Source organism: Podarcis vaucheri, assembly GCF_965113315.1.
Source record: "Podarcis vaucheri genome assembly, chromosome: 3".
NCBI classification, from domain to species: domain Eukaryota; kingdom Metazoa; phylum Chordata; class Lepidosauria; order Squamata; family Lacertidae; genus Podarcis; species Podarcis vaucheri.
The window spans coordinates 23,019,323-23,043,316 of NC_138761.1; the positions used below are offsets into that span (position 1 = coordinate 23,019,323).

The window sequence follows — 23,994 nt, forward strand, 5'->3', positions numbered from 1 at the left end:
TATAGGCCGGGAGCCAGCGCTGTCTGCAGACACTTCCGGGTCACGTGGCCAGCGTGACAAGCTGCATCTGGCGAGCCAGCGCAGCACACAGAACGCCGTTTACCTTCCAGCTGGTAAGCGGTCCCTATTTATCTACTTGCACCCGAGGGTGCTTTCGAACTGCTAGGTTGGCAGGCGCTGGGACCGAGTGACGGGAGCGCACCCCGCCACGGGGATTCGAACCACCGACCTTTCGATCGGCAAGTCCTAGGCGCTGAGGCTTTAACCCACAGCGCCACCCGCGTCCACCAATTAGGATGGTTTTAAAAGAAGATGGGAGAAATTCGTGGATGATAAGGCTATCAACGGCTGCATGCTGCAGTTGCTATGTTCTGCTTCCACTGTTGGGAGTAGTAAGCCTCTTAATACCAGTTGCTGGGAATCAAAGGGTGGGGGTAGCACTGTTGTGCTCATGCCAGGCTTGTGGGCTTCCCATAGGCATCTGGTTGGCCACTGTGAGAGTAGTATGCTGGACTAGATGGGTCCCCAGCATGAATAAGCAGGTTCTTCTATAGTATCTGAAGACTGAATATGCTTCCTGAAGAATCCTCTCAAGAAGCAGATTTTGAAAGGAAGCCTCTTCCTTTACAAAACACACAGAGCAATGCAATGCGTGTATGAAATATACATGGTGACTTGTTACCTTTTCCCGAGTGTTGTTGGGGAAGCACCACAGGCAGCCTTTCTCAACCTGTCGGCCCCCAGATGTTGTTGAACTACAACTTCCATCATCCCTAGCTAGCAAGGCCAGAGCTCAGGGATGATGGGAGTTGTAGTCCAACAACACCTGGGGACCCACAGGTTGAGAACCGCTGGATTAGGGGCTGGTGTCACGCTTTGCATACAGAAGATCCCAGGTTCAATCCTTGGCATTTCCAGTTAAAAAGATCTGGTAGTGAGTAAGGGACGCGGGTGGCGCTGTGGTCTAAACCACTGAGCCTCTTGGGCTTGCCGATCAGAAGGTCGGTGGTTCAAATCCCTGCGATGGAGTGAACTCCCGTTGCTCTGTCCCAGCTCCTGCCAACTGAGCAGTTCGAAAGCACACCAGTGCAAGTAGATAAATAGCTCCGGCTCCAGCAGGAAGGTAAACGGCGTTTCCATGCACTGCTCTGATTTTGGTGTTCTGTTGCACCAGAAGCGGCTTAGTCATGCTGGCCACATGACCCGGAAAATCTGTCTGTGGACAAACGCCGTCTCCCTCAGCCTGTAAAGCGAGATGAGCGCCGCAATCCCAGTCGTCTGTGACTGGACTTAATTATCAGGGGTCCTTTACCTTTACCTTTTTAGTGAGTGATTGGTAGGCCTGGGCGATACATCAATATATCACCCAGGTCCGGTATGAGGAGCAGACCATGATATCAGCTTCACTCAGCGGTATATCGCTGGTGAAACCGCCACCGCTCCTGAGTCTCTCTGCTAGCGACTTTCTCCAGCAAGCATTGCTAGCAGAAGGACTCAGGAGCAGTGGCAGTTTCACCAAGACTGTGCAGAGGGAGAGAAAAGCTGCATAAGTGAGGTGGCAATACAACTTGTTCCTCCTTCTGCATCTTTAAACTGCTTGGCTGAGGAGTTTGTGGTTGCCGTTCCCCTCAGCCAATCAGTTAAAGGATCCCCCAGCCTGGTACCGGCTCCCGCAAGGGAAGCACTGGGGATGGCTCAGCTGGGGATCAGGAGCCCTCCTGCCCTCCTGCTGAGCCATACAATCAAGCTGCAATGTCCCAGCCTACTAGGCGCTGGGGTAAAACTGCCTCAGCTCCCACGGTGAGAGCCACGGCAATTTCACTCAGCGCCTTGCAGGCTTAGGCCAATGCAGTTTGTTTTTTCAACATCGCTGCATATAGCCAGATTGCAATGTTTGGCTGATGATATACCGCAATGTTGAAAAGCTGATATCGCCCATCCCTAGTGATCGGAAACACTTCTTGCACAAGACCCTGGAGATGTGCTGCCAGTCAGAGTGGACAATTCTAGCCTAGATGGGCAAAGAATCTGACCTGGTAGAAGGCAGCATGCCAGGTTCTTTAAAGGTTAACAAACGTACTGTGCTAAACGATATTGGGACTCCAAACTCACTGGTCATGCCATGAGATATCTGTTAATTTTAAAGGTGCAACAACATTATTTGTTGTGTGCATCTCCAAGTTTCTGAACATCTGGAATAAATGCACTTTTTTATAAAGAAGCGGACCCACATTAAATTTGATGCTACTTACTTCCACCATCGGGAATGTGTGGTGGCTCCCCATTTGCGGAATGTTCTCCCTAGCGTTGCTCTTCTGGCACCTTTGTTACATAACTTTAAGGTGCCGGACAAAAACATTTCTTTTCTCCCAGGCCTTTGGCTGATTAAACAATCTATGGCCTTTTAAACTGGTGCGTGTGTGTTCGTTACTATGTTTTTTGTGTGTTTTCCTATTGTAAGTCGCCCTGTGATCCTCAGATGAAGGGCGGTTTAGGAATTTAATAAAATAAAAGTAAGAGTACCTAGGACAGCAGCATTCAGCTGCAATCCAATGCACCCTTACCTGGGAGCAAGTCCCATAGAACTAAGTGGCGCTAGCTTTTGAGTAGCAAAGGAATGCACTGTCAGCGGTACATAAAGCTGGAAAAGGACTACGTTCACTGCCCACCAAAGAACGTCCCAGGGATCTCCTACGACCCTTTCTGCTACTATGCGCAAAACTTTTCTCCGTTCCGCGCAGTCGGGAAGGGCGCATGCTCCAGCAGAAGTCGAGGGATCCTCTCACGTGACTTTAGCCCCTCTGACGCAAAGGGGGAAGCGAACAGCGAGGCCAACCAATGCTTTTCCCGAAGTTAAGAAAAATGCCGCTCAGTTTTGCGAGTCGCCTTTCAATTCTCCTTTTGCCGCCTATACCGACAAACCGCTCGCGGGAGCCCCGCCGTTCCGTGTGAGAAGCCAGGGCCTTCATTCTTAGAAATCAAAGCCGATAACAAGTCATTTCGATATATCGAAACTCCGGGTTACACTTCTGACTGGCCCGAGGCTGCCTCCCGGGCTCACCTTCCAGCTCCAGTTGAAACAGATACGGACCGTACCATTTTTTTGAAGGGGGGGGGAGAATACCTTTTTATCTCCCACAACGCCTCAAAGCGGAGGAAAACCCTTTTAAAGAGCGGCGGGGAAAACACAATCCCGCCTTCTGAGTAACGTCGAGACAGATTATACCTCCCTTCAGAAGAGCCGGAAGCAGCGCCGCCGTCTCCACGCGCGCCCCGCCCTCTCCTCGCGCCGTGGTTCCGCCCGTCCTCCGTCACGTGCTCCCCCTTGACCGGTGCGTGCGTGAGGAGGAAGATCATGGCTGGGCTCCTCAGGTCGGCCTCGCGGCTCCGCGCGCTCCTCCTGCCCCTGAGAGGGGGCCGCGCCTTGGGGGCCACGGTCTGCTCCCGGGCGCCGCTGCCCTCCGCACAGGCCGCAGCCTCCCGCGGCAGCAGGTGAGGGGGGTTCCGGCCTGGCGGGCGAGAGTCAGTCGGGGCGGCGGGGAAGGTCACGGGGGTCCCTCTGGGCTTCTCAGTCGCTGGGGGAGGCGCCTTGTGGGCACGTTTACTCGGGAGTAAATCCCGCGGAGAGCCGGCCGGGTGTTGGCAGGCCCGGGAATGGGGGGCTCCCACGCTGCTCTCGGGACCGGCGTTCAAATCCCTGCAGAGCTGGGCGTCCGAAGTGCTGTCGGCCTGACCTCTTTCACGAGAACAAAATAGGGCTGGGGGAGTGGGGCCCGAATTCCGTAACCATCGCATTGAGCTTTCCTCGGGAGTGCACGTGTGAACGCAGTTGCACTCGGCGGGGTTTACTTCCGGGCACAAGGTGTCAAGATGTGATTTTTTTTAAAGGCTTTTGCTGCAAACCCCTTTGCGCGGCTGCTCAGAAAAGCAAAGTGCTGTTGAGGCCGGCGAGGCTTAGGCTTGTATGCCCACTCCTCAAAGCACGTGTGTAGCGTTACTAGCTACAGTGGCTATGCTTTGCCTCTAAAGGTCAGAGGCAGTAATGCTTCCGGATGCCAGGTTGCTGCAGACCGCAAGATGGGAGAGGACTCTTGTGCTGGGGTCTTGCCAGAGGCGCCTGGTTGGCCATTGGCCCGACCGATGTAGTCGCTTGTGAGTTGTTGGGAATTGCAACTTTGTGAGGGGTCAACTGCAGCGTCCAGAATTGTTTGAGGAAAAGAATGTGCTTCAAATGTACTTTAAAGGTATAGTTTGTACACAGTCTCGTTCCCAGGTAAGTGTGTATAAGACTGTGGCAGAATCATCCACCTGGGATGTTTGCCTTCGGGCTACAAGTGCAGAGATTACAGGTTTGAAAGCTCGCCTCTATTAACATCTCCTTGCATGTGGAAAATTAGCTTGTTGAGGAGGAAGGTTCAGACAAGCTTTTTTTTCCTTCCTGCCATGTTGTTTTAAGACAACACATGGGCTCTTTCTTAAAATGGCTTAAAGCATTAAAACCAAAGTAAAGTAAAACCAAACGGTGGTACATTTTTTAATTATTGGCAAAACATACCAGCAAGTACACCAGAAAATCACTTACCTGAATGTAAGTTGTGATTGCAAGCCTTGAAAAAATGCAAAAAAGTTCACTCACTTTGATGGGTAGAGCATCCTCAAATCTAAAAGCCTTGTTCCTAGTATTCAGTGTTTTAAACAGCCAAAGCAAAGGCTTGCAGAGGGACTGGTTTCCTGATCTGAGCTGGTATGTTGTTGTTTAGTCGTGTCTGACTTTTCGTGACCCCATGGACCAGAGCACGCCAGGCACTTCTGTCTTCCACTGCCTCCCGCAGTTTGGTCAAACTCATATTGGTAGCTTTCAGCTGGTATAGTGAGATAATTATTATTTATATTTTGGTTGGGCCTGGGAACAAATGTAACCAATACAGTCCCTGCTTGAATTGGTTTAGGAAGGTGTGTTGTATGGAAGCATTCAAACATACTGCCCTGTAGCTGTAGCCTGAAGTAGATGTAGTCTCTGTCTGAAAAGCCCCAACTTTTCTGCTGAATGTTTAAACCAGCTCTTAGGTCTGGATCTGTAAATAGCCCTATGATCCTAGGATGAAGGCTAGCATATAAAATCAGTCAGTCTATCTCTCTTCAGGGCTTGCATTTATGAGCAAGCCCTGAAGAGATTCAGATCTTGGGGCTGGCATAGCCCCCACCCCCTATGTTCTATGGAATCCCACAAGCCTCTGGAGCAGATACAGGGAAATTATTTAGTTGAATACCGCCCTATACTTGCTGAGAGGCATAGCAGCAAGTCCACAGTAAATATGTATGGAAGCACACATAGCTTCATGACTTTGATCACTAAAAGTTAAGAGGCTGGTTTGTGAACACTTGCAATTCTTAAGTACTTGATGTGCTGTGTGCTACCTGACACTTTTGAAACCTACTGTATTTACAAGTGATGTGAAAGTTATTTCTGTCATGTTACATCTATCCTGGCTCAGTCCCACATGCAAGTTATCACCAGAAGCACAGAAAAGTTGTTGAAATCTAGAACTGTATTATAAGTTAAAGCTGTAATAAATCAGTAAGCTGCCACTGAATTTCTTGAGTGGCTTGTGGTGTTTCTCCCCTTTTTCTTGTTAACAATTTCCTTCCTTGGTATAACCTTTGGGGCTTTCTACACTGTTTTCAGGTAATATAATCTGAAATTTGATACAGACCTAGGATGGGGCATATTTGTAGCCCAGCAACATCTGCAAGGCCAGTTTCCATCATCCCTGACCATTGGCCGTGCCGGCTGGGGCTGATGGAGTCCAACAACATGTGGAAGATAACAGGTTCCCCACTCCTCACTAATTGTGAACGATGGCTGCAATCCTGAGCATACCTCCTAGAGAGTAAGCCCTTACGTAGGCTTCCTCTTTGTGGAAACATACTTAGGATTGCACTGCAGCATTTTGCTTTAAGTTTTGTTCTTGAGATCAACATGGAATAGTTATGGTAAATAATCTTACATACAATTTGGCTTACGGTTTAAGTTGCGACAGGTGGGTTTTTTAAACAGATTGGCCTGTGATTTGGATGTTCACATAGTCACGTGCATGTCTGACACAGGTTGAGAAAACAGTGACAGGCTTGCTTCAGCATAACAAAAGTGAATCCTACTGAGAGAACAAACCATTACAAACATTACAAAAGTAGCTTGTGAGGTGGTGATACTAAACACTGCCTATGCTAATTTGCTCTTCAAATGTTATAGAGTTGATTTGAACGTTACGAAACCTTTCCACAATATGAAGTGATCCTGCGCACCTGCAAACAGCCACTTCAATAAGTATGTGCCATCAGAGTTGACATGTCTTTCGGATATATTTTTATGTCTATTAAACTGGGGTACTGCAACTTCTGAGTGAGGAACCTGTAATACTGGTCTGATAAAAAAGAAGGACTCTCAGAGCAATGCAAACCCACCCGGAAACCTAGGTCCCCACTGTGGAAGGACGTGTGGATCCAGAATTGGCCTCCACAGTCACTTACGGACTCACTGTTAAGACCATTTTCATGGAAGACAATCTTACTTGGCCAGAGAAGAAGAAAGAAGGTGGAAGGTTGCAGCCCTCTCAGCCTCCCGCCAGCCTTTGCCTGTGGAGTGACATGAGCATCACTCAGCTAGCATGGAGCTCCCCATTCTACCTGCTAAATGGATATGGGTTGAAATTAGCCAGTCCAGGATCTAGTGGGTCCTGAGCTGACCCTACTGCTGTCACATTGGGCCAATCTCTGTGCCAGCTCTCCCCTTCCACCCTGGCTGCAAATAAGTAAAAGTGGGGCCCTGGTGACAGCTGGCAATTACATGCTACTTCTATGCAGCAATGACTTTTTAAAAGAGTTGCTTAAATCTCCTTTATATAACTTCCTCTCCCCCAAAAAAGTATTCATTATTTTAAAAGAGATCCTGCTTTGTCTTCTAAAACAGCTCAAAGCAGCAGTATAAATAATAAAAGAATAAAGATCATCCTTGCAGATAAGTCCCCAGAACTCATGAACCTGCTTGAGGCACATTGATGGTCCAAAAGAAGAAGAGAGCCAACTTTTCTATTTAAAAAAAATCACTACTTGGTTGCCTGAAACTTAATGTTCTTGAGATAGGTGCTAGGGAGAATGGCTGTTTAATTAAAGTTCAGTAATAGTACTTGGGGGAAAATGTCCTATGGTTCAGATAATGTATGATAATGAAATGTCATGAAAACAAAAAGCACCTGTGCAGATCTAAGCATCAGAATAGTTAGACTATAGCTAGACTATTCTGTCTACGCAAAGGCGCTCAAAACATTGCATTAATAAGCAAGGAATAGTTGGGCTTCCCTAAATAAAGGTAAAGGTTGGTGGCAGCTGTCAATATTCTCTGCCTTGCTAGTAGTAGATTGTGAACAGACGGAGTGAAAGAAAAGAGCAGGTTCACAACAAGCGTTAAAGCTAACTGAAGAGGAACCCAGGAAAATGCCTTTAAGAAAAGTTATTTCTGTCGGTTGCACAAAACAAGCGTGCAGCATATAAGGGCCGTGGTTCAGTAGTGTTAAGATTTTCCCTACCACAACTATGGAGGTGCACAAACTATTAGCAATTCAGATTGGAGTTCACAGACATGAGGTCATGGGCATTTGCTACTGGCATTCCATTTACTTTGGGCTTTTAGACTTGCCTGCTGTTAAAAAAATTGCAGCATGCAGTGTTTACATAATTTCTGTCTGAAAAGCAAAGATTTTGCTTGCAGAAGTCGCCATACTCATTTTTATCAGCAAGCTGTGTCTCCATTGCACTACACAGTTGTCTCAAACTGCTACCTTTTAAGGTTACTATGGTGCAGCACCTCTCAAGTTCAATAGACACCTAGGACCCAGAACACTCAGTTTTGAGTGATGTTCTTTTTAAACTCCTGTTTGTAAAAGTTTGAATTCAGTCATTGTAGTTGATCAAATACAAATGAGATTACGAATATGTGGCTCCCTGGATCCTCCAACAGCCACTTCAGTCTCTCAGTTCAGTGAATGGGTTTAGAACTAATTACAGCTTTTTGGGGGGAGGAATGCTTTCTTGTTGCTTGGATTAAGACCCCTTTAGGATATACCACTAGCATCAAATTTTCGCATACAGTGGTACCTCGGGTTAAGTATTTAATTTGTTCCGGAGGTCCGTTCTTAACCTGAAACTGTTCTTAACCTGAAGCACCGCTTTAGCTAATGGGGTCTCCTGCTGTTGCCACGCCGCTGGAGCACGATTTCTGTTCTCATCCTGAAGCAAAGTTCTTAACCCGAGGTACTGTTTCTGGGTTAGCGGAGTCTGTAACCTGAAGCATCTGTAACCCGAGGTACCACTGTAATTTGTTGATAGCAAGAAAGCTAGAACTTGCTCTTTGGAAATTGAAGGTTCCATTATGACAATTGAACCAAAGTCACATTTCCAGAGGCCTTAAGCTGTACTGCTGGTAATGTAACAGGCTCTGTAGACTGAGTTAGGTTTGAAACCATTCTGCATTGACCTTTTCAGAACTTTGATTAAGATGCTAGATTAACTTGTGTTTTCACTTCGTCTGTTAGACGTTGCATATCAAAGGATTTAAAATAGAACAGTGTAATGCTTCATGTTTTTTCTTAAATTCATTTTCAGATAGCTCTGGTTATAATGTACCTTTTTGATACCAACGTTTGTAGGATTCTTTGCCCCAAAGTGCTGACCACTTTGTCTGATGGTAGTGCTGCTGTTGAGACCCTCCTTAGCTAAGGTTGTAACCCAGTAGTGAATCCCAACCCACCAGTTGAAGACTTGTGCTCTAGGCTATTGTTCTAGATTTTGGTATCACTTGAAACTCAAGAGCTTGTACTAAAGCAAGTTGTCTCTAGAGCTATTACTGCTTCAACCTATTTTCAGTTAGCAGGAATTATCCTGGCTGAATGTCTTTTGCTTGAACTTCTGTTGGGGAGGCACAGAGGAAATTTGATTTCTGTCTTTAGCACACACATTAGTTTGGTTATCACACTTTAACATTTTGAGTTTTAAGTTCCAACCTTGATGCTGCTGTAGGCATATGAATAAGCTTAAAAAGAACATGTCACATTTTGTTGTATATAAACAGTGTTCTCTTTAAATATAAACTTGTTTGTTTTTGTTGCGTAAAGCAACATGCTGCAAACTTTTTACCACCACATTTCTCTGTTCAGCTAAACCAGTCTTCTTCAGCTTAGTCCTCTCTATATGTTCTGCACTACAGCTTCCATCAGCACAGCCATGTTGGCTTGGTCTAAGTGGGACATAATCCAAAATATCTGCAGGACACCCAGTTGGGGAAGGTTGGGCTAAGTCAGGTGGGGGCGACGGATGTTGGATTTCCAGGTGATGCTGAACCACAGTCCCCTTAAGTCCCAACAAGCATAGCTGGTGACAAGGAATGATGGGAGTTGTAGTTCAGCAACATCTATAGAGCTTGGGTTATTAACACCTGGCATAAGCTGTAGAGAATCTGTCCTCGGAGCAGCAAGGACACAAAGTACAAAAGATGGGACTTTTAATTATGACTGTGCAAGGACTTCAAAATCTACTCTTTGGCACCCTGTGCAGCCCTGGGTCCACCCACCCCACTCCAGATCTGTCCCCCAAACATGGGTTTTAAAAGTGTATTTTAACATACAGATAACGGGTTAAAGAAGTTCAGGAGAGTGCACTAGCACTACACAAGATTGGATCTTTCCGCTTAACAGCTGGTAAATGGGAGAATCCAATCCTGTATGGTGGTGCTTCACAAGTGGTTTTCCTTTGAGGCAGGAAGGAGAGGTGCAGTGCTGGGTCTTCTTTTGCCCCGGAAGATGCAGCCGCCGGTCAAGTAGGTCCCAGCCTTTTCACTTATTGTTTCCACCCTTCCGGCCTCATGCCCTGCCTCCTTACTGTAATGGATTGTTCTGGGCCGTTGCAACTCAACTCGCATCTAGGCCATTGCAACTCAACTCGCATCTGTCTGTAGCTGTGCATACCCAACTCATTCTAGTCCCTCTGAATGTGCCTGATTTGACTCTCAGCTGAATCCAATGCATAGTTGTAATATTCACTGAACGTAACATAGATCTATTATTCCGGATCTCTGTTCCTGAGTAAATAATATTTATTAAAATCATTTATTAAAATCACAGTGATAGGTATGGAAGACTGCTACCCTGAAGTGACTGGAGGAAGAGCTGAATAAACGTATAAAATGAAATGAATGTCCAAGCAAGTGATGTAAGTTAACTTACATCCTGTAAAATATCAATTTTTATCCTGAGCGGTCCTAGCAGTAAATTCTGAATAATTATCTCCTTTCCCCCTTTCTAATCAGTTTGACCAGTGATACCTGTCAATTATTAAATATATTATTATTTATTAGTAGCCATTCCAGGGATAAAAGCAGCTTACACTAACAGTTCCTTTTTAAAAAACAACAACCTAAAAATGCGAAACCTCAGGAGCACAGCACAAAACAAACAACAAACAAAAATAGAGCTGTCCGTTCTGCCTAGATTATACCTACCGCCCACTAATGCATCTTTCTTGATGGTAAAATTTCCTTACCGCCCACCAGTGCTCGATGGAAGGAGGATTCAGCTTGTGCCATAGAACCCCCTACCGCCCACCTAGACCCCTGAAACGCCCACTAGTGGGCAATAGGGACCAGGTTGACAACCCCTGGCCTAGATAGAAGAGATGCATTTTTCCTATAGTGAAGGATGGGATCCATGGATGAATAATTCCTGCATTGCAGGGGGTTGGACTTGCTGACCCTTCTGGTCCCTTCCAACTCTACGATTCTATGGTTGGTCCTCCCACTTGCTCCACTGGGCAGGACCAATCAGATTTGAATGTGACCAACGGAGTGGGAGAGCAGCCCCTCTCTATCAGTTCCTTTACCTTCCTGCTTGTGGAGAAAGCCCAGAAAGCAGAGAAGCTATGCACCTTGGTAGAGGTGGCAGCCTTCATATAACTGCCTTAGCAGTTTTTACTTCTCACAGAGATGGCACAAAGCAAGTTCTGATGGCCATCTATCATGGATGGTATTATTTGCCTATTAGTGAGGCATCTCCAAGATATATGTACAAGGAGGTATTATCTCTGTGGTACATGGGGCCCAAATTCTGGGATATGTAGATAGTATCCGAACCACCATCTTTTCCAGAATTTTTTTTGCAAAGGGCTATTGCATATTTATTTGGGAAGCATTTTTCATAACATTGGGATTGACTGCTGTGAAGTCCCTTCTCATCTAAATTCTCATATCTTTATAAGTACTCTTGAGCTGGGCCTCCTTGCATTATCTTACTGGAACTTGTATTAATTAACTGTGTTTATATACTGCCGAATAACAAAGTGGTTTACACAAAATACACTTAAAATGACAATAAATATATTAAAATACCCCTATGAACCGTAAAACAATGTAAAACTGTGTAACTCCAAAAGCAGACAATAAAATCAGTAAGTTAAGCTACACTAGCAATACTGTACAGTAACTAAATTTTAAAATGAAAAATCTGAAAGAATAAAAATTGTATCCTGCCCAAAACAGAAGGGGCAGCCCCTTTCCTCTGGGTCCCCCACCTTCCAAAATCTGTTCCAGAGCATTGGAGGTCCCTCCAGAGCAGAAGGGAAGGCAGTCTGAGATACTGCAAAAAGGGGAATCGGCAAAAATTGCCTCTTCTCCTCTCTTCCAGTGGTGGTGTTCTCCATTAGATCAGAGACTCTTCTGTGAATGGAAGGACACAATTGGATTTAACTCTAAGACTTTAAATTTTTAAAAGTTTAAAAAGCCTGTGAAATAAGGACACCCAGCGCTGAAAAGACCACAACAAAGTTGCCTGTTGAGCCACTTTTTGGAGAGTGTTGCGTGGCTATTCCCTCCCCCCCCCACAGGTGGAATAAATGAAGACAACGGACACAGCGTTTTAGGTTAATGGGCGAAAATGGCCACAACTTTATTGATTACAGGAAATGAAGGGTATTGGCTTTAGGCATTGGCCCCTAACCGACTATCCGGTCTGACCGGAAAGGGTTAAACACCAACAGGGGGAGCCACCCGAGATGCGTATCCCTAGGCGCTCCCCGAGGGGTTACCGCTCGGGGGCGCGCTTTAGGCCCTAGCCTCCGTAGGTTTCGGACGAGGCGTCGCCCCTCGGAGTCCTTTAACGAACTACCCTTCAAGCATTGGGGGAGGTGATGGCGTTCCTCCCCCCCAACCTCATCTGCATGACAATACCCCGGCCAATGCCTACCGCCACCGAGCCGCAAGCCGGCTCGCCGCCAATACCCTCAGACCTGTAACCAATCCCTAACACCTTGAAAAATATCAGCCAACCAAATATCATTTCCCGCATCAGATAGATGCACGCCATCCCAGCGATAAAGCATTTCCTTGTCAAACCGTATGCATGGGTACTGAATGACCCGACCACCCCATGCGGCCACTCTACGTGCCACCGTGCGCTCCACAATCCTTCAACCCCCCCTCCTCCTGACGATCGGAAGGGGCATTACAAAGTTGATGTATCACTACCAAAAACGCTCTGTTTCCAGTAGCCACCCTCTCTATCTTACCTAGAGAAGCCATTCTGAATAGGAACTCGAGGTTCAGATAGCTTCATGTAGGAAATGATGATACTTCAGGTACTCTGACCTAGTGATGTTAAAATCTCAAGAATAATCTTTTGGAGAATATTCTCGAGAATATTCTCGATTAATGAGAATACAGTGGTACCTCGGGTTACATACGCTTCAGACTCTGCTAACCCAGAAATAGTACCTCGGGTTAAGAACTTTGCTTCAGGATGAGAACAGAAATCGTGCGGTGGTGGTGTGGCAGCAGCGGGGGGCTCCATTAGCTAAAGTGATGCTTCCGGTTAAGAACAGTTTCAGGTTAAGAACGGACCTCCGGAATGAATTAAGTACGTAACCAGAGGTACCACTGTATTAGAGAAATTTCATTTAAAATAGGAGAACATTTTAATGCATTGAAAATGATATAATTTTAATGCATTGAAAATGGTATAATTAGTTAATATACATGTTTGTTCATGGGTAAACTTGTTCAGATGGCAACCAAAAACTGTACAAGCACTTTTATTCAATGGGGCAATGCAGTGAATTCACATTCTTTGATTTTTTTTTGCACCAAACTTGAAATTGAAAATTCAGCGTGAATGACTCACCTTAATCACGGAGCCTGCCACTAACCATATATTTACCATCAACTTTGAATTCTAATTATGTTGTGTATGCATGAAATGTAGCTTTTAAAGTAAAAGGAATATTAAAAAAAAACCCTCAGGTCTGCTACATGAGTACGTTCTTTAATAAGCATATCTACATGGTACAGCATTTTCGGTGCAACACTAATAAAATCAAGATAAAGTTTAAAATAAATGCTACACATGTAAGCTTTCCTGCTCTGTCCACAGTAAGCCTATTCCTAGGTACTTTTAAGTGTGTAAAGCATTAAAGCTACTTTCTGTAAAAAAAAAAATATATCACACTGTATGGCCAAGGGTATAGAATTGCTAAGAATAAGGTCACACCAAAATAGGGGAAAAAGCTATTACAGATAGTTGAAATACATACGAATTCAAATGTTCATCAAATTAAATGAATCATATTTTTAAAACAACCCCCCCAAAAAAAAACACCACCCCAAACATTTTCTGTAGCTCACATTTCAGAACTGACACTGGTGAATGACACAATGCCCAGTTATGTAGCTGGATCAAAACAATCATTATTCATTACTTACACTGGCAATATCACAGCTTGACTTCTTATTTACTAGATTTTTTAAATGTGGGTTGTAAAACTGGTTCTTACATTAGAATTTGCAGTTTAGAGAATATTCTCTGGAGAATTTTCTAGCACAGAATGGATGCATTTTCACGTAATGCTAAACCATGGATGAATACAACACAGGAATGCCTTAGGCTCATTCAGACATTCCTGTGTTGTATTTATCCATGGTTTAGAGTTGCATGCTCCACACTCTTCACGCACAGTTGCGAAGAGGTCTTTAGCAGAGTTAGTTTTAAATTTACACAGTTTCAGCTTAAAGTTACATTCAGCCAAGAGATTCCAATTTGAAACAATCTGCTGAGTTTAATAAGCCAACTTTGAACCATTGGTTATGGACTTGCTTTGTTAAATTAGTCAGACTCTTAAAAATAAAAACCTGCTAAAGCTGTGCTCCCAGGTATGAAGAAGGATGGAATAGTGGAGAGCCTGCAGCCCTCTGCTCAAGCATGTCTTATGTAGCACTGAACCATGCTTTAGCATTACGTATAAATGCAAACTGGGAGCCCCCAGTTTACATTTCTCCATAGCTGTCTTCAGCGGCTAGGGTAGATTTTAGATCAGGGGTGGAAAGCCTCAGGCCTGGAGGCTAAATACCCCCTCCAAGTCTTTCCGTCTGGTACTTGGGACTCTCCCCAGACCACATCCCTCACCAGCCTTTTTACACACCGTTTAGTGTTTTGTGCCTGGCTGAAATGCTTGCTTGATCTCTGATAATGGCTTGCTTGCCTGAATGGAAGACAGAGGGTCTGTGTGTAGCCCTACTCTACAAGGGTAAAAGTGACATTCATTGCTCTATTCACTTTTACCTCTGGCCCCACCCACCCCTAACACGTGGCCCTCAGAGGATTGCCAAGAAGGGACTGTGGTCCTCAGACTAAAAAATGTTGCCCATTTCTGCTTTAGATAGTTTAAAACAAGTTGGTAGGTCCTGGTGAAAAGGTGACAGTACATTATATTTCAGGCCCCCATTTTTCTTCTGTCCTCCTTACTACAATCTCTTTAGCACCAGCTGTCATAGCTTCCACTTATTACTTTGCAGCTCTTTTCTGTGTGCGTGTGTATACATATGTATGTATGTACAGGCAGAGTACAATAGCGTTTTTTGCAGTTGAGTGCTGCTTTGCAAGTTTTAATTCCATGTGGTAAGGGTTGAACTAGTTGACCCTTGGGTCCCTTCCAATTCTATTATTCTCTGGCCAGCTTTCTTCTTTCAGTGCTTTCCAAACAGAGAACTCTTAGCTCTTGTTTCCTACCCCTAAAACTCTTGAGGTTTGCTTCAACTCTGAATGCTCAGCAAATGTAAGACACAAGTATAGCTGTTACCTGCCCTCAAAGCGGGATTTGTTTTGTTTTGTAGGCATCTGATCTACCAAGCAAGGCTCTTTACAGTTGCAACTAAAGAGAAGGGAGAAGTTCAAGAGCAACCCCCTACAGCTATTCAAAGCAAGCAGACACAACATTTTGATTGGGCATTGAATAAACTGGATGAATCTATCAGAAGAACTGGGCGCATTACTAAAAACCTTCTATTAAGAATCTTTCATGATGTGTGCAGAACAGGTAAAGTGTTACTATTTTGCTTAACGTTATATTTACCTAACATCAAGTTTTTGCTTAACAGCATGGTTTTGCCTTATGTTTTGTTAAAATCTTTGGCAATTATTAATACATACTGTTTTTAAAATGCTTCGAAAATAGTTGTAGCATTTTTTATTTACATTATTTCTAGCAGTTTGGTGGCTGCAATAATAAACTGAGCTCCGTTTACTCGGGTTACAGATGTAATTTGTGAAAATTGAATAGTTGTAGGGCACAAACATTTTAACAGTGTTCCTGTTTTAACTAGCATTGGCAGTAAGGACTAAATTTCATGTGACATGCTTATATAAGAGTGCTTAACCTGGATGCTTTTATTTTGGAAAAAAGCAGCCACAGGTCTCCAGTCTGAAATGTGCTCCTGATCTGGATTGGGGGCCCCTCGCTGGCTTTCTGCTTGCTCTTCTCCAAAATAAAAGCAGGTGGCTTATGCACATTTGTATAAACGTGGAGAAAGGCTCCATTGCTCAGTGGCAGAGCACATGCTTTGCAAGCAAAGATTCCTCCCTAAAATTTTGGAGAGCTGCTGCTGGTTGTTACTGACAGTCATGAGGCTGGTGTACCCACGGGTCTGGTTTGGTATAAGTCAAGCTCGCTCCCTGCCCTCATGAAGCCCTATTATAATCCTTCTCTTGTGCCTTAGCAGGGTCCATTTAATGACAAGCTCATCCTGCATTTTAAGCATTAGCATCCAGTGGATCAGCATATTCCCTGCAGAAGCAGGAACAAAGAGCCAGTAACAGGCCAGTAAGATGGCTACAGTTGAATAGCCTCAGCTGTAATGGAATTGCAGTGCCCTCTGAATGGCAGTAGCACATGATGCACGGAGATACCCTGCTCTCCATGAATATAGGGTTGCACCATTGCTTATCATTCACTTTGCTTATACTGGCCTCAGACCAACTCCATAGCAGGTGTGGTTGAAGTTTGCTGTGCCACCATACTCCCATTGCTGTCACTTAACGAGAGGGAGGGGGCAGGGCAGCAATGGGGTTGAGGCTGCACGGCTGCTCCAGTGGGAGCCCCAGATTGGTTCTGCCCATCCACGTACCCAGCCCCAATCTTCCCACTTCACTGTTCCATAAGCTGCAGTGAAGTTGCTGGAGGGTGGCAGAGTCGCACCACCCCAACAGATTTCCTGCTCTTAAAACACAGGCAACAATTTCCACGTAAAGACCTGCAGGCTTAAGTGGGGCTGCGCAGGCTGTGCATAACAAAAGGTGTCTCCAGTCACGGTGTGGCCTGTGGTGGTGGTGGTGGTACAGATGCACGTGTGACAGCTGCACAAATGGATGGCCATTTCAGTGCATAGATCTCCCTTGAGCAGGTCAAGCAACTCTTGGAGTGTACATTGCTCGTTTTCTTAGCTCTTTTAAGACATAAACAGAGTGGAAAAAGAAAAATTAACAGGGTCAATATAAGTGGATATTAGCGACATGGATCCAACCAAGTTTCTAAACCATAGCAGAATTTCTGTTTCTGTACCCAAAGTGTACATAGCTGTGGCTTGTTCATCAGGGCATCTGCAGCTCACCATTCCTGGAGGTTGAAAAGCCAACTGTATGGGATTACATTTCTACAGTGTGAGTTGAAATAATGGGCATAAAAGGTGGGCTGGCTTGCGGTTTTGCAGTGTCACATCTTGCTAAGAAGCAGCAATATCAGTGTCCTTTTGAAAGGGGGATAACCCTTTCCTTTCTCCTTGCCTCTAGGATCACTCTGTATTTTACTTTTTTAACATGGGAATAATCCCTACATAGGAAAAGACATATACAGTATTTTAAGTGCAGCATGATTTTCCACAGACTGAGCAGCTTGTGCTGGTATCTGTTGCCCTAGCCACTGCTGCTTAAAGATGTTCAGGTGTGACACAGGAGTCTGTTTCTTAATCTGGCAAACCTTATTTTGGTTGAGATTTCATCTGCATGTTACAGAGCTTAATAAAACCACCATTACATTTTGGAGACATTTTTCCTGTAGTGCTAACCCTAATTGTAATCATCCATCCACTTATTTGGTTGCCACAACTCCAGATGTGTTGATGGACCATTTGGTGACTGGTTTTTGCCCCAAATTATCTATGAATTGCAGAGAACTCAGAAGGGGGGGACATAAGCTCTTCCTAGGCTTTTCCTAATAGCGGAATTGGCAAGAGCATTGGTTAAGAGCAGGCTTCCTCAAACTCGGCCCTCCAGATGTTTTCAGACTACAGTTCCCATCGTCTCTGACCACTGGTCCTGCTAGCTAGGGATCATGGGAGTTGTAGGCCAAAAAACGTCTGGAGGGCTGAGTTTGAGGAAGCCTGGGTAAGAGTCTTCTCTCACACTTTATTCCTTGGTTTGGCAAATCTCTTCTCTTATCTCATGCTTTGGAAAACAAAAGAGTCTTCATTGCTGTTCCTCTTTTCCCATCTTCTATCTAGTGTGAGACAAGAGAGAAATTTCTTTGCAAGGATTGGGTGGCCAGTGGCAACTAGAAATGATGGCTAATAGCTAAGCAAGGCGAAAAGTTATATACTGCTTTGCATCAGATGTTATGGAGCCCAATTTTATTCTTGCACATGTATTCAGTCAGCAGATAGTAGTGAGCTACTCTTTTGAGGTTACAGGCTGATTAGGCAGTATGTATAGAAAGTTTATTATATCCTAACTTAAAGCTTTCATTGGGGAAAACTTTTTAGAAATTCCTGAGCAGTTCCCTGTAAAAGTGGGATCAGTAGCTTGTTTCTTTCTAAACTGAAATAAAGAACATGAGTGTTATTTCAGCTTGGCAAAGTTGTTCAGCTTACATGAAAGGAGCACTGATCCACCCCACCCCACGCTGTGCTCCCAGTGAAGAGCAGAAGCTCAGTATATATATTCTGCATAAACAGAGATCAACTTAAATCATTAATTTATGTGATTATTGTCATGTCTGCACTGCTTATTGCATCACTTCATTCTGGCAGTTATGTTGCTTAAAACACATTTTTTTGGTCACCTTCTCTTCTGTTCTCAAAGCTGATGCATAATTTGGCTTTATTTGGGATGCTATCTGAGCATTTTTAGAAGAACTTTTTCAAAAAATAATTCCTGAGAAATGTGACACTGTGCACTCATGTGTTACTAAATCCTTCATAAATATGCTACAAATGTATTGAGTTGTTCCAGGAACGAGTGTGTGCATATACACATTGGCACTTGCATACTACAAACTATAGGCAAAACAGGCTCAGCTGCATATATATGGCACTAGAGCACATTTTATGTACATATGCAGTGGCCACACTATCAGAATTTTGAAGTTAAGCTGACTTTCTGCCTCCACATATTTGTACTGCAGGACATAGCTGCTCCATTTAAAGTATACCATCTGGGACGCTTACTGTAAGTCAAACTCTTCAACAATAGTTTGAGACACGTCAGGAAAAGATGATGGGTAACACCCTACATTAGTCATAACCCTTTGAAATTAATGGACATGGCTAACTTAGGTACATTAATTTTGGAGGGTCTATTCTGAGTAAAACTTGGATACAACCCAATGCCTCTAGTTTTACTATCCTAGAAAATATATAAAAAAATAAAAAAATAAAACAATTGTCCAGTAGCACCTTAAGAGACCCTAAGTTTGTTCTTGGTATAAGCTTTCATGTGCTGGTATCTGAAGAAGTGTGCATGCACGTGAAAGCTTATACCAAGAACAAACTTAGTTGGTCTCTAAGGTGCTACTGGACACACACACAGAGAGACACACACACACACACATATATTTCGGTTGCATCAGACCAACACAGCTACCACCTGTATCCTAGAAAATGTTACAAAATGTATGCATGTTCAAATACTTTCCCAGGTGGTATGTCTAAGCAGCAGTTCTAAATTAAATTAAACTAGGAAGCGAGCCCCATTGAACACTGTGGGGCTTATGTCTGAGTAGATACACATAGGATTGAGTTCTTAATTCCCCCATGTTGCAAATCTTGGCCTGCATCTCCTTTTCTGTTGTCAGATGTCACAGAACAGTGTGGATATGCGTTTCTAAACTTTTCAAAGCTATGTGTAGTCCCCCCCCCCTTTTAATAGATTTTATTGCCTTCTAGGTTACGTAGTGATTGTTCATGTTGTGTTTCATGTATCTTGTTCTAATTTAGGATACCCAAGTAGTAACCAGGCCCTACTGTTGTTGAGAACCTGTGGTTCATTATTGCCTGAGCATCATCCAGCTGAAAGAACAGAACTTGCCCATACCATATGGACCCAGTTGAAAGGACTAGGTATTCTTTTTCTTAATTAAGTCAAATGAATGTTATTTTAGCATGTGCTTTATTTTTTTTCTGGTGTAAAAATTAATGGAATTAAAATACTGTTAGATACTAAATGTGTAGCTGACATTCTTTAAATACTTGCAGATACAACTCTTGGAAATCTGTTTTTAGATTCCAAGAGCTATACTGACATCTAGAGGTGTTAATATTAAAACCAAGTTTTGTTTTTGTGCAATGAAGTCAGGTAATTTGTTGCTTAACATTTTAGAGAGAGAGAGAGACTTTAGTTTAATATTGCTACTTTTTGCATTGCTAAACAATTATCCAGAATTCTGTTCAATATCCCAATTGCTCCCGCTGGTAATAGTTCTTAGAGCTTTGGTTTGTGAGTAGATATTAAATAGTGGTTGTGTTTAATACCAGACTTGGCTTAAACATAATGTCAAACAGTAGTTGTATGCTACCTGAACAATATTTAGGCTTACACAGGCCTTCCTGGATTTCCTCTCTTAAGACATGTAGCTGCAAAGCATAGTCACAAATGGGAGTATAGAAGGAGGGTTGAGAATATTATGTCTGAACTGACCTTAATAATATCCATACTTCCTCAGTGTAATGAACAGGCTGTAGACTTAAGATGCGCTGTGTTGCAAACATGTGTTTAATGTTTGTTTCAGGCGTTGCATTACAAAGGTACACTGTTTAGTGGACTTAGAAATATACCTTCACGCACTTTCAGAAGTTGTGCGTTATTATCTATGGTGGCGCTGTGGGCTAAAGCCTCAACGCCTAGGGCTTGCCGATCGAAAGGTCGGCGGTTCGAATCCCCGCGGTGGGGTGCGCTCCCGCTGTTCGGTCCCAGCGCCTGCCCACCTAGCAGTTCGAAAGCACCCCCGGGTGCAAGTAGATAAATAGGTACCGCTTACCAGCGGGAAGGTAAACGGCGTTCCGTGTGCGGCTCTGGCTCGCGAGAGCAGCGATGTCACGCTGGCCACGTGACCCGGAAGTGTCCCCGGACAGCGCTGGCCCCCGGCCAATAAATGTGAGATGGGCGCACAAACCCCACAGTCTGTCAAGACTGGCCCGTTCGGGCAGGGGTACCTTTACCTTTACCTTTAAATTTGTTGCTATGATAGTATTTGCATTGAATTATTTTATCGTATTGAACTTCTTAATGTACTGAATTTTAATTTTTCTTTATAATCTCTTGTCAAGGTGTTGTGTATGATGTAAGCCATTACAATGCTTTGCTAAAGGTCTACCTTCAGAATGGGCACACATTCTCTCCAACTGAATTCTTAACAAAAATGGAAGAAGCTAATGTTCAGCCCAATCGAGTATGTACTTCTTTCGTAAAGGCATTTTTTTGGCCAACTTTTAACTCGACCACCACTCATTAAATAGCAAGTCTTATTTTCGTCATCTTCTTTTGCAGGTTACTTACCAGCGGCTGATTGCTGCCTATTGCAGCAAGGGTGATATTGATGGTGCTAGGTAAGGGTTTGCATAAATGGACCTAAATATTTTAAAGCCAAAATGCATCTTACAGCATAATCCTTTACACGTTTACCCAGAAGTCTCATTGAGTTCAGTGCATTTACTTCTAGATAAGTAATGTATAGCAGGGGCAAGGAACCACTGGCTTTTAGGCATTATTAACCAGGGAGGGGCACAAGGTCTCCTCATTTTATCTGCCTGGCCATTTTGTCCAAGCTCTGCCCACCTGCCAATCATCTGACACCTGATATGATGTCAGTGTGGACAAGTAAAAAGGCAACTGGGCTAGAGAGGCTTTTGAAGGGCTGACCATCAGCTCACTCTTGGGACTTCAAAGCCCCATATCACCTGATGTCCTAGTGACATTAGGTGATTGAGAAGCGAGCAGTCCTGCTTTCCTGTAAGATTTGGGCCACGGGGAGTAAGGAAGGCAAAGATTTGGCTAGATCCAGTTCTCTACCCCTGGTGTATACGATTTCAGTGTTTATATTTTTAAACATGAATTAAAATTTAACAAAATTTAACAAACAAATTTCACTGATTGATTAATGAAAGTACATTAAAAATATAAAAGGGATAACCTTATCAAAAGAAACAATACTTGGCTATGGTTATTTTCAAACAACCCAGCTGAATATTGTGACTTCTGAAACTGGCTTATTGAAACTAACCATAGTTAATGTTGACCACAGTTTTGGTTCTGAACAATGGCTAATATGCAACATTATTCATGTGAATGCAGCCGTTGTATGCAAGTGAAGAATTGGAATTTGTATAACTTGAAAGGAACAAGGTACAAAAAAGAATACCTAGCTAGTGGAGAAAGCATGGATGTGTTTTTATGCTGCACAGTACTAATTTAATCAGGAATTTCCTTTTTAGGTTAAAAGAGGAATATATAACAGAAGATAGGGTTAGGAGCAATGAGCATACACTGTTTTTCCAGAATATGGTTTAAAATATTGGATTAATTGTCTCTTTGTATTTAAAATGGTAATCTCAAGGTCTTAGCTAACTCAGTATTACAAGACTTAAATGATATCTTATTTTGTTTTACTTCAGCATATAGTCTTCAGTATAAAGTACATTTGTTTTACTTGCATTTTCCAAAGAAAAACATAGCTGACTTAGTTCTTCATCTTGCAGCAAGATTCTTGGTTTTATGAAAAGCAAGGAGCTCCCAATCACAGAGTCTGTATTCAGCGCACTTGTGACTGGCCATGCGAGATCCGGGTAATTTATAGCTCTTACTCTTTTCCTGCTTAAATTGCTATTTTGTCTGAGTTAAGTGAATGCATTTTCTAATTTTTTAATTGTTACAAATAGTTACACCCTTCATATCAGCCCCAGTTACCTGACAGAGATCTTAGTTGTGCATAATGATGTGTTCAGGGATCTCTTGAATATAAAAAGCCGCCCCCCAACCAGGTGACTGTTTGCATGGGGCAGTTTCAAAATTTGTAACCTTGACTGGTTTTCTGATGCATATGCTTAAGGGCCAAACTACATGTAAAAAACGATCTTAAGTGTATCTCATTAAATTGCATGAAAATTTTTAGACTTGCACATAGCAGCTGAAAGGGGGTGGAGGTGGCAGGTACAGCCTGTTTGGTCCCACTTGCTCCCTTCCTTCATACAAGCAATGAAACAAGGCAGGAAGCCACAACTCACTGTAGTTTCCTGTTTTGTACAGACTGGGAAATTGTGCAGGATTTGGAAGCCATATGCACTATTGCTTCCTATTTTGCCTTTTTAAAGAAACCAATAGCCATAGCTTCCCAGTTTAGACATAGCAGGAAGCTCTGGTTAACTGCAGATTACCGGTTTTGCCACTTGAAGAAGGGGAGTAGAGAACCGGTAGCAATGGGGTTGTATTATTAAGCCAAGATTTGATTGTGCTGATGTAGCCATGCAGGTGAGCCAGCCTTGATGACTTTCCCCCTTCCATTGATGATCCTTATTGGGACTTGCCAGAGATGGCAGATGCTCTATCTGTTCCTGTCCTATATTTCATTCATTCCTTTTCCCACAGCTGTTTAATTGAATAAAGAGCTCATTGTTGATAAATTGTGACACCCCCCCATAAGCTCAAGTCTTAATACCAACCACAACCAGTTTATAACATTGTATTTGCCACTATATTAAATATATATATATATATATTTTAAACACTTCACAGGGATATGGAGAATGCTGAAAATATCCTTTCTGTGATGAGAGATGCTGGCATTGAACCTGGTCCAGACACTTACGTTGCACTATTGAATGCATACGCTGAGAAAGGTGACATGAGCAAAATTGAAGAGGTAATACACACCGTTTGCAAAGCTGCAGCTCTGTCCAGAAAAGATTTTATAATAGCCATCACTTTTCATTCATGCCTTTTCCCAAATGGCTTGTAGCTAATTCTATAGGAAGTGTAATACAGTGGTACCTCAGGTTACATACACTTCAGGTTACAGACTCCGCTAACCCAGAAATAGTCCCTCGGGTTAAGAACTTTGCTTCAGGATGAGAACAGAAATTGTGCAGCGGCGGCAGCAGGAGGCCCCATTAGCTAAAATGGTGCTTCAGGTTAAGAACAGTTTCAGGTTAAGAATGGACCTCCGGAACGAATTAAGTACTTAACCTGAGGTACCACTGTATGTTGAAATTGTGCAACAACTAGTATTCTTTGGTAAGCAGAAAAGGTAGTGGCTTACTCAAAGCTGCCTATTCAATTTCTGTGTTTGCATACACTGAGTAATGCTGTTAATTGTCCCCTATGTAAATAGCCCCGCTTGGTAATTACAAGAAATCAAGAATAT

General features: G+C 43.5%; 1 protein-coding gene across 1 annotated transcript in view; it reads left to right on the forward strand.

The window, feature by feature from the left end:
- The first annotated feature begins 3,319 nt into the window (after positions 1 to 3,319).
- Positions 3,320 to 23,994, forward strand: part of LRPPRC (leucine rich pentatricopeptide repeat containing) — a 117,366-nt gene continuing 96,691 nt past the window's right edge. Inside the window, exons 1-7 of the mRNA XM_082217295.1 lie at positions 3,320 to 3,492; positions 15,206 to 15,408; positions 19,577 to 19,699; positions 20,906 to 21,027; positions 21,126 to 21,184; positions 22,334 to 22,420; positions 23,367 to 23,493. Of these exons, the coding sequence (XP_082073421.1) occupies positions 3,356 to 3,492; positions 15,206 to 15,408; positions 19,577 to 19,699; positions 20,906 to 21,027; positions 21,126 to 21,184; positions 22,334 to 22,420; positions 23,367 to 23,493 (858 nt within the window). The 5' untranslated portion in view covers positions 3,320 to 3,355. The remainder of the gene's footprint in view (positions 3,493 to 15,205; positions 15,409 to 19,576; positions 19,700 to 20,905; positions 21,028 to 21,125; positions 21,185 to 22,333; positions 22,421 to 23,366; positions 23,494 to 23,994) is intronic.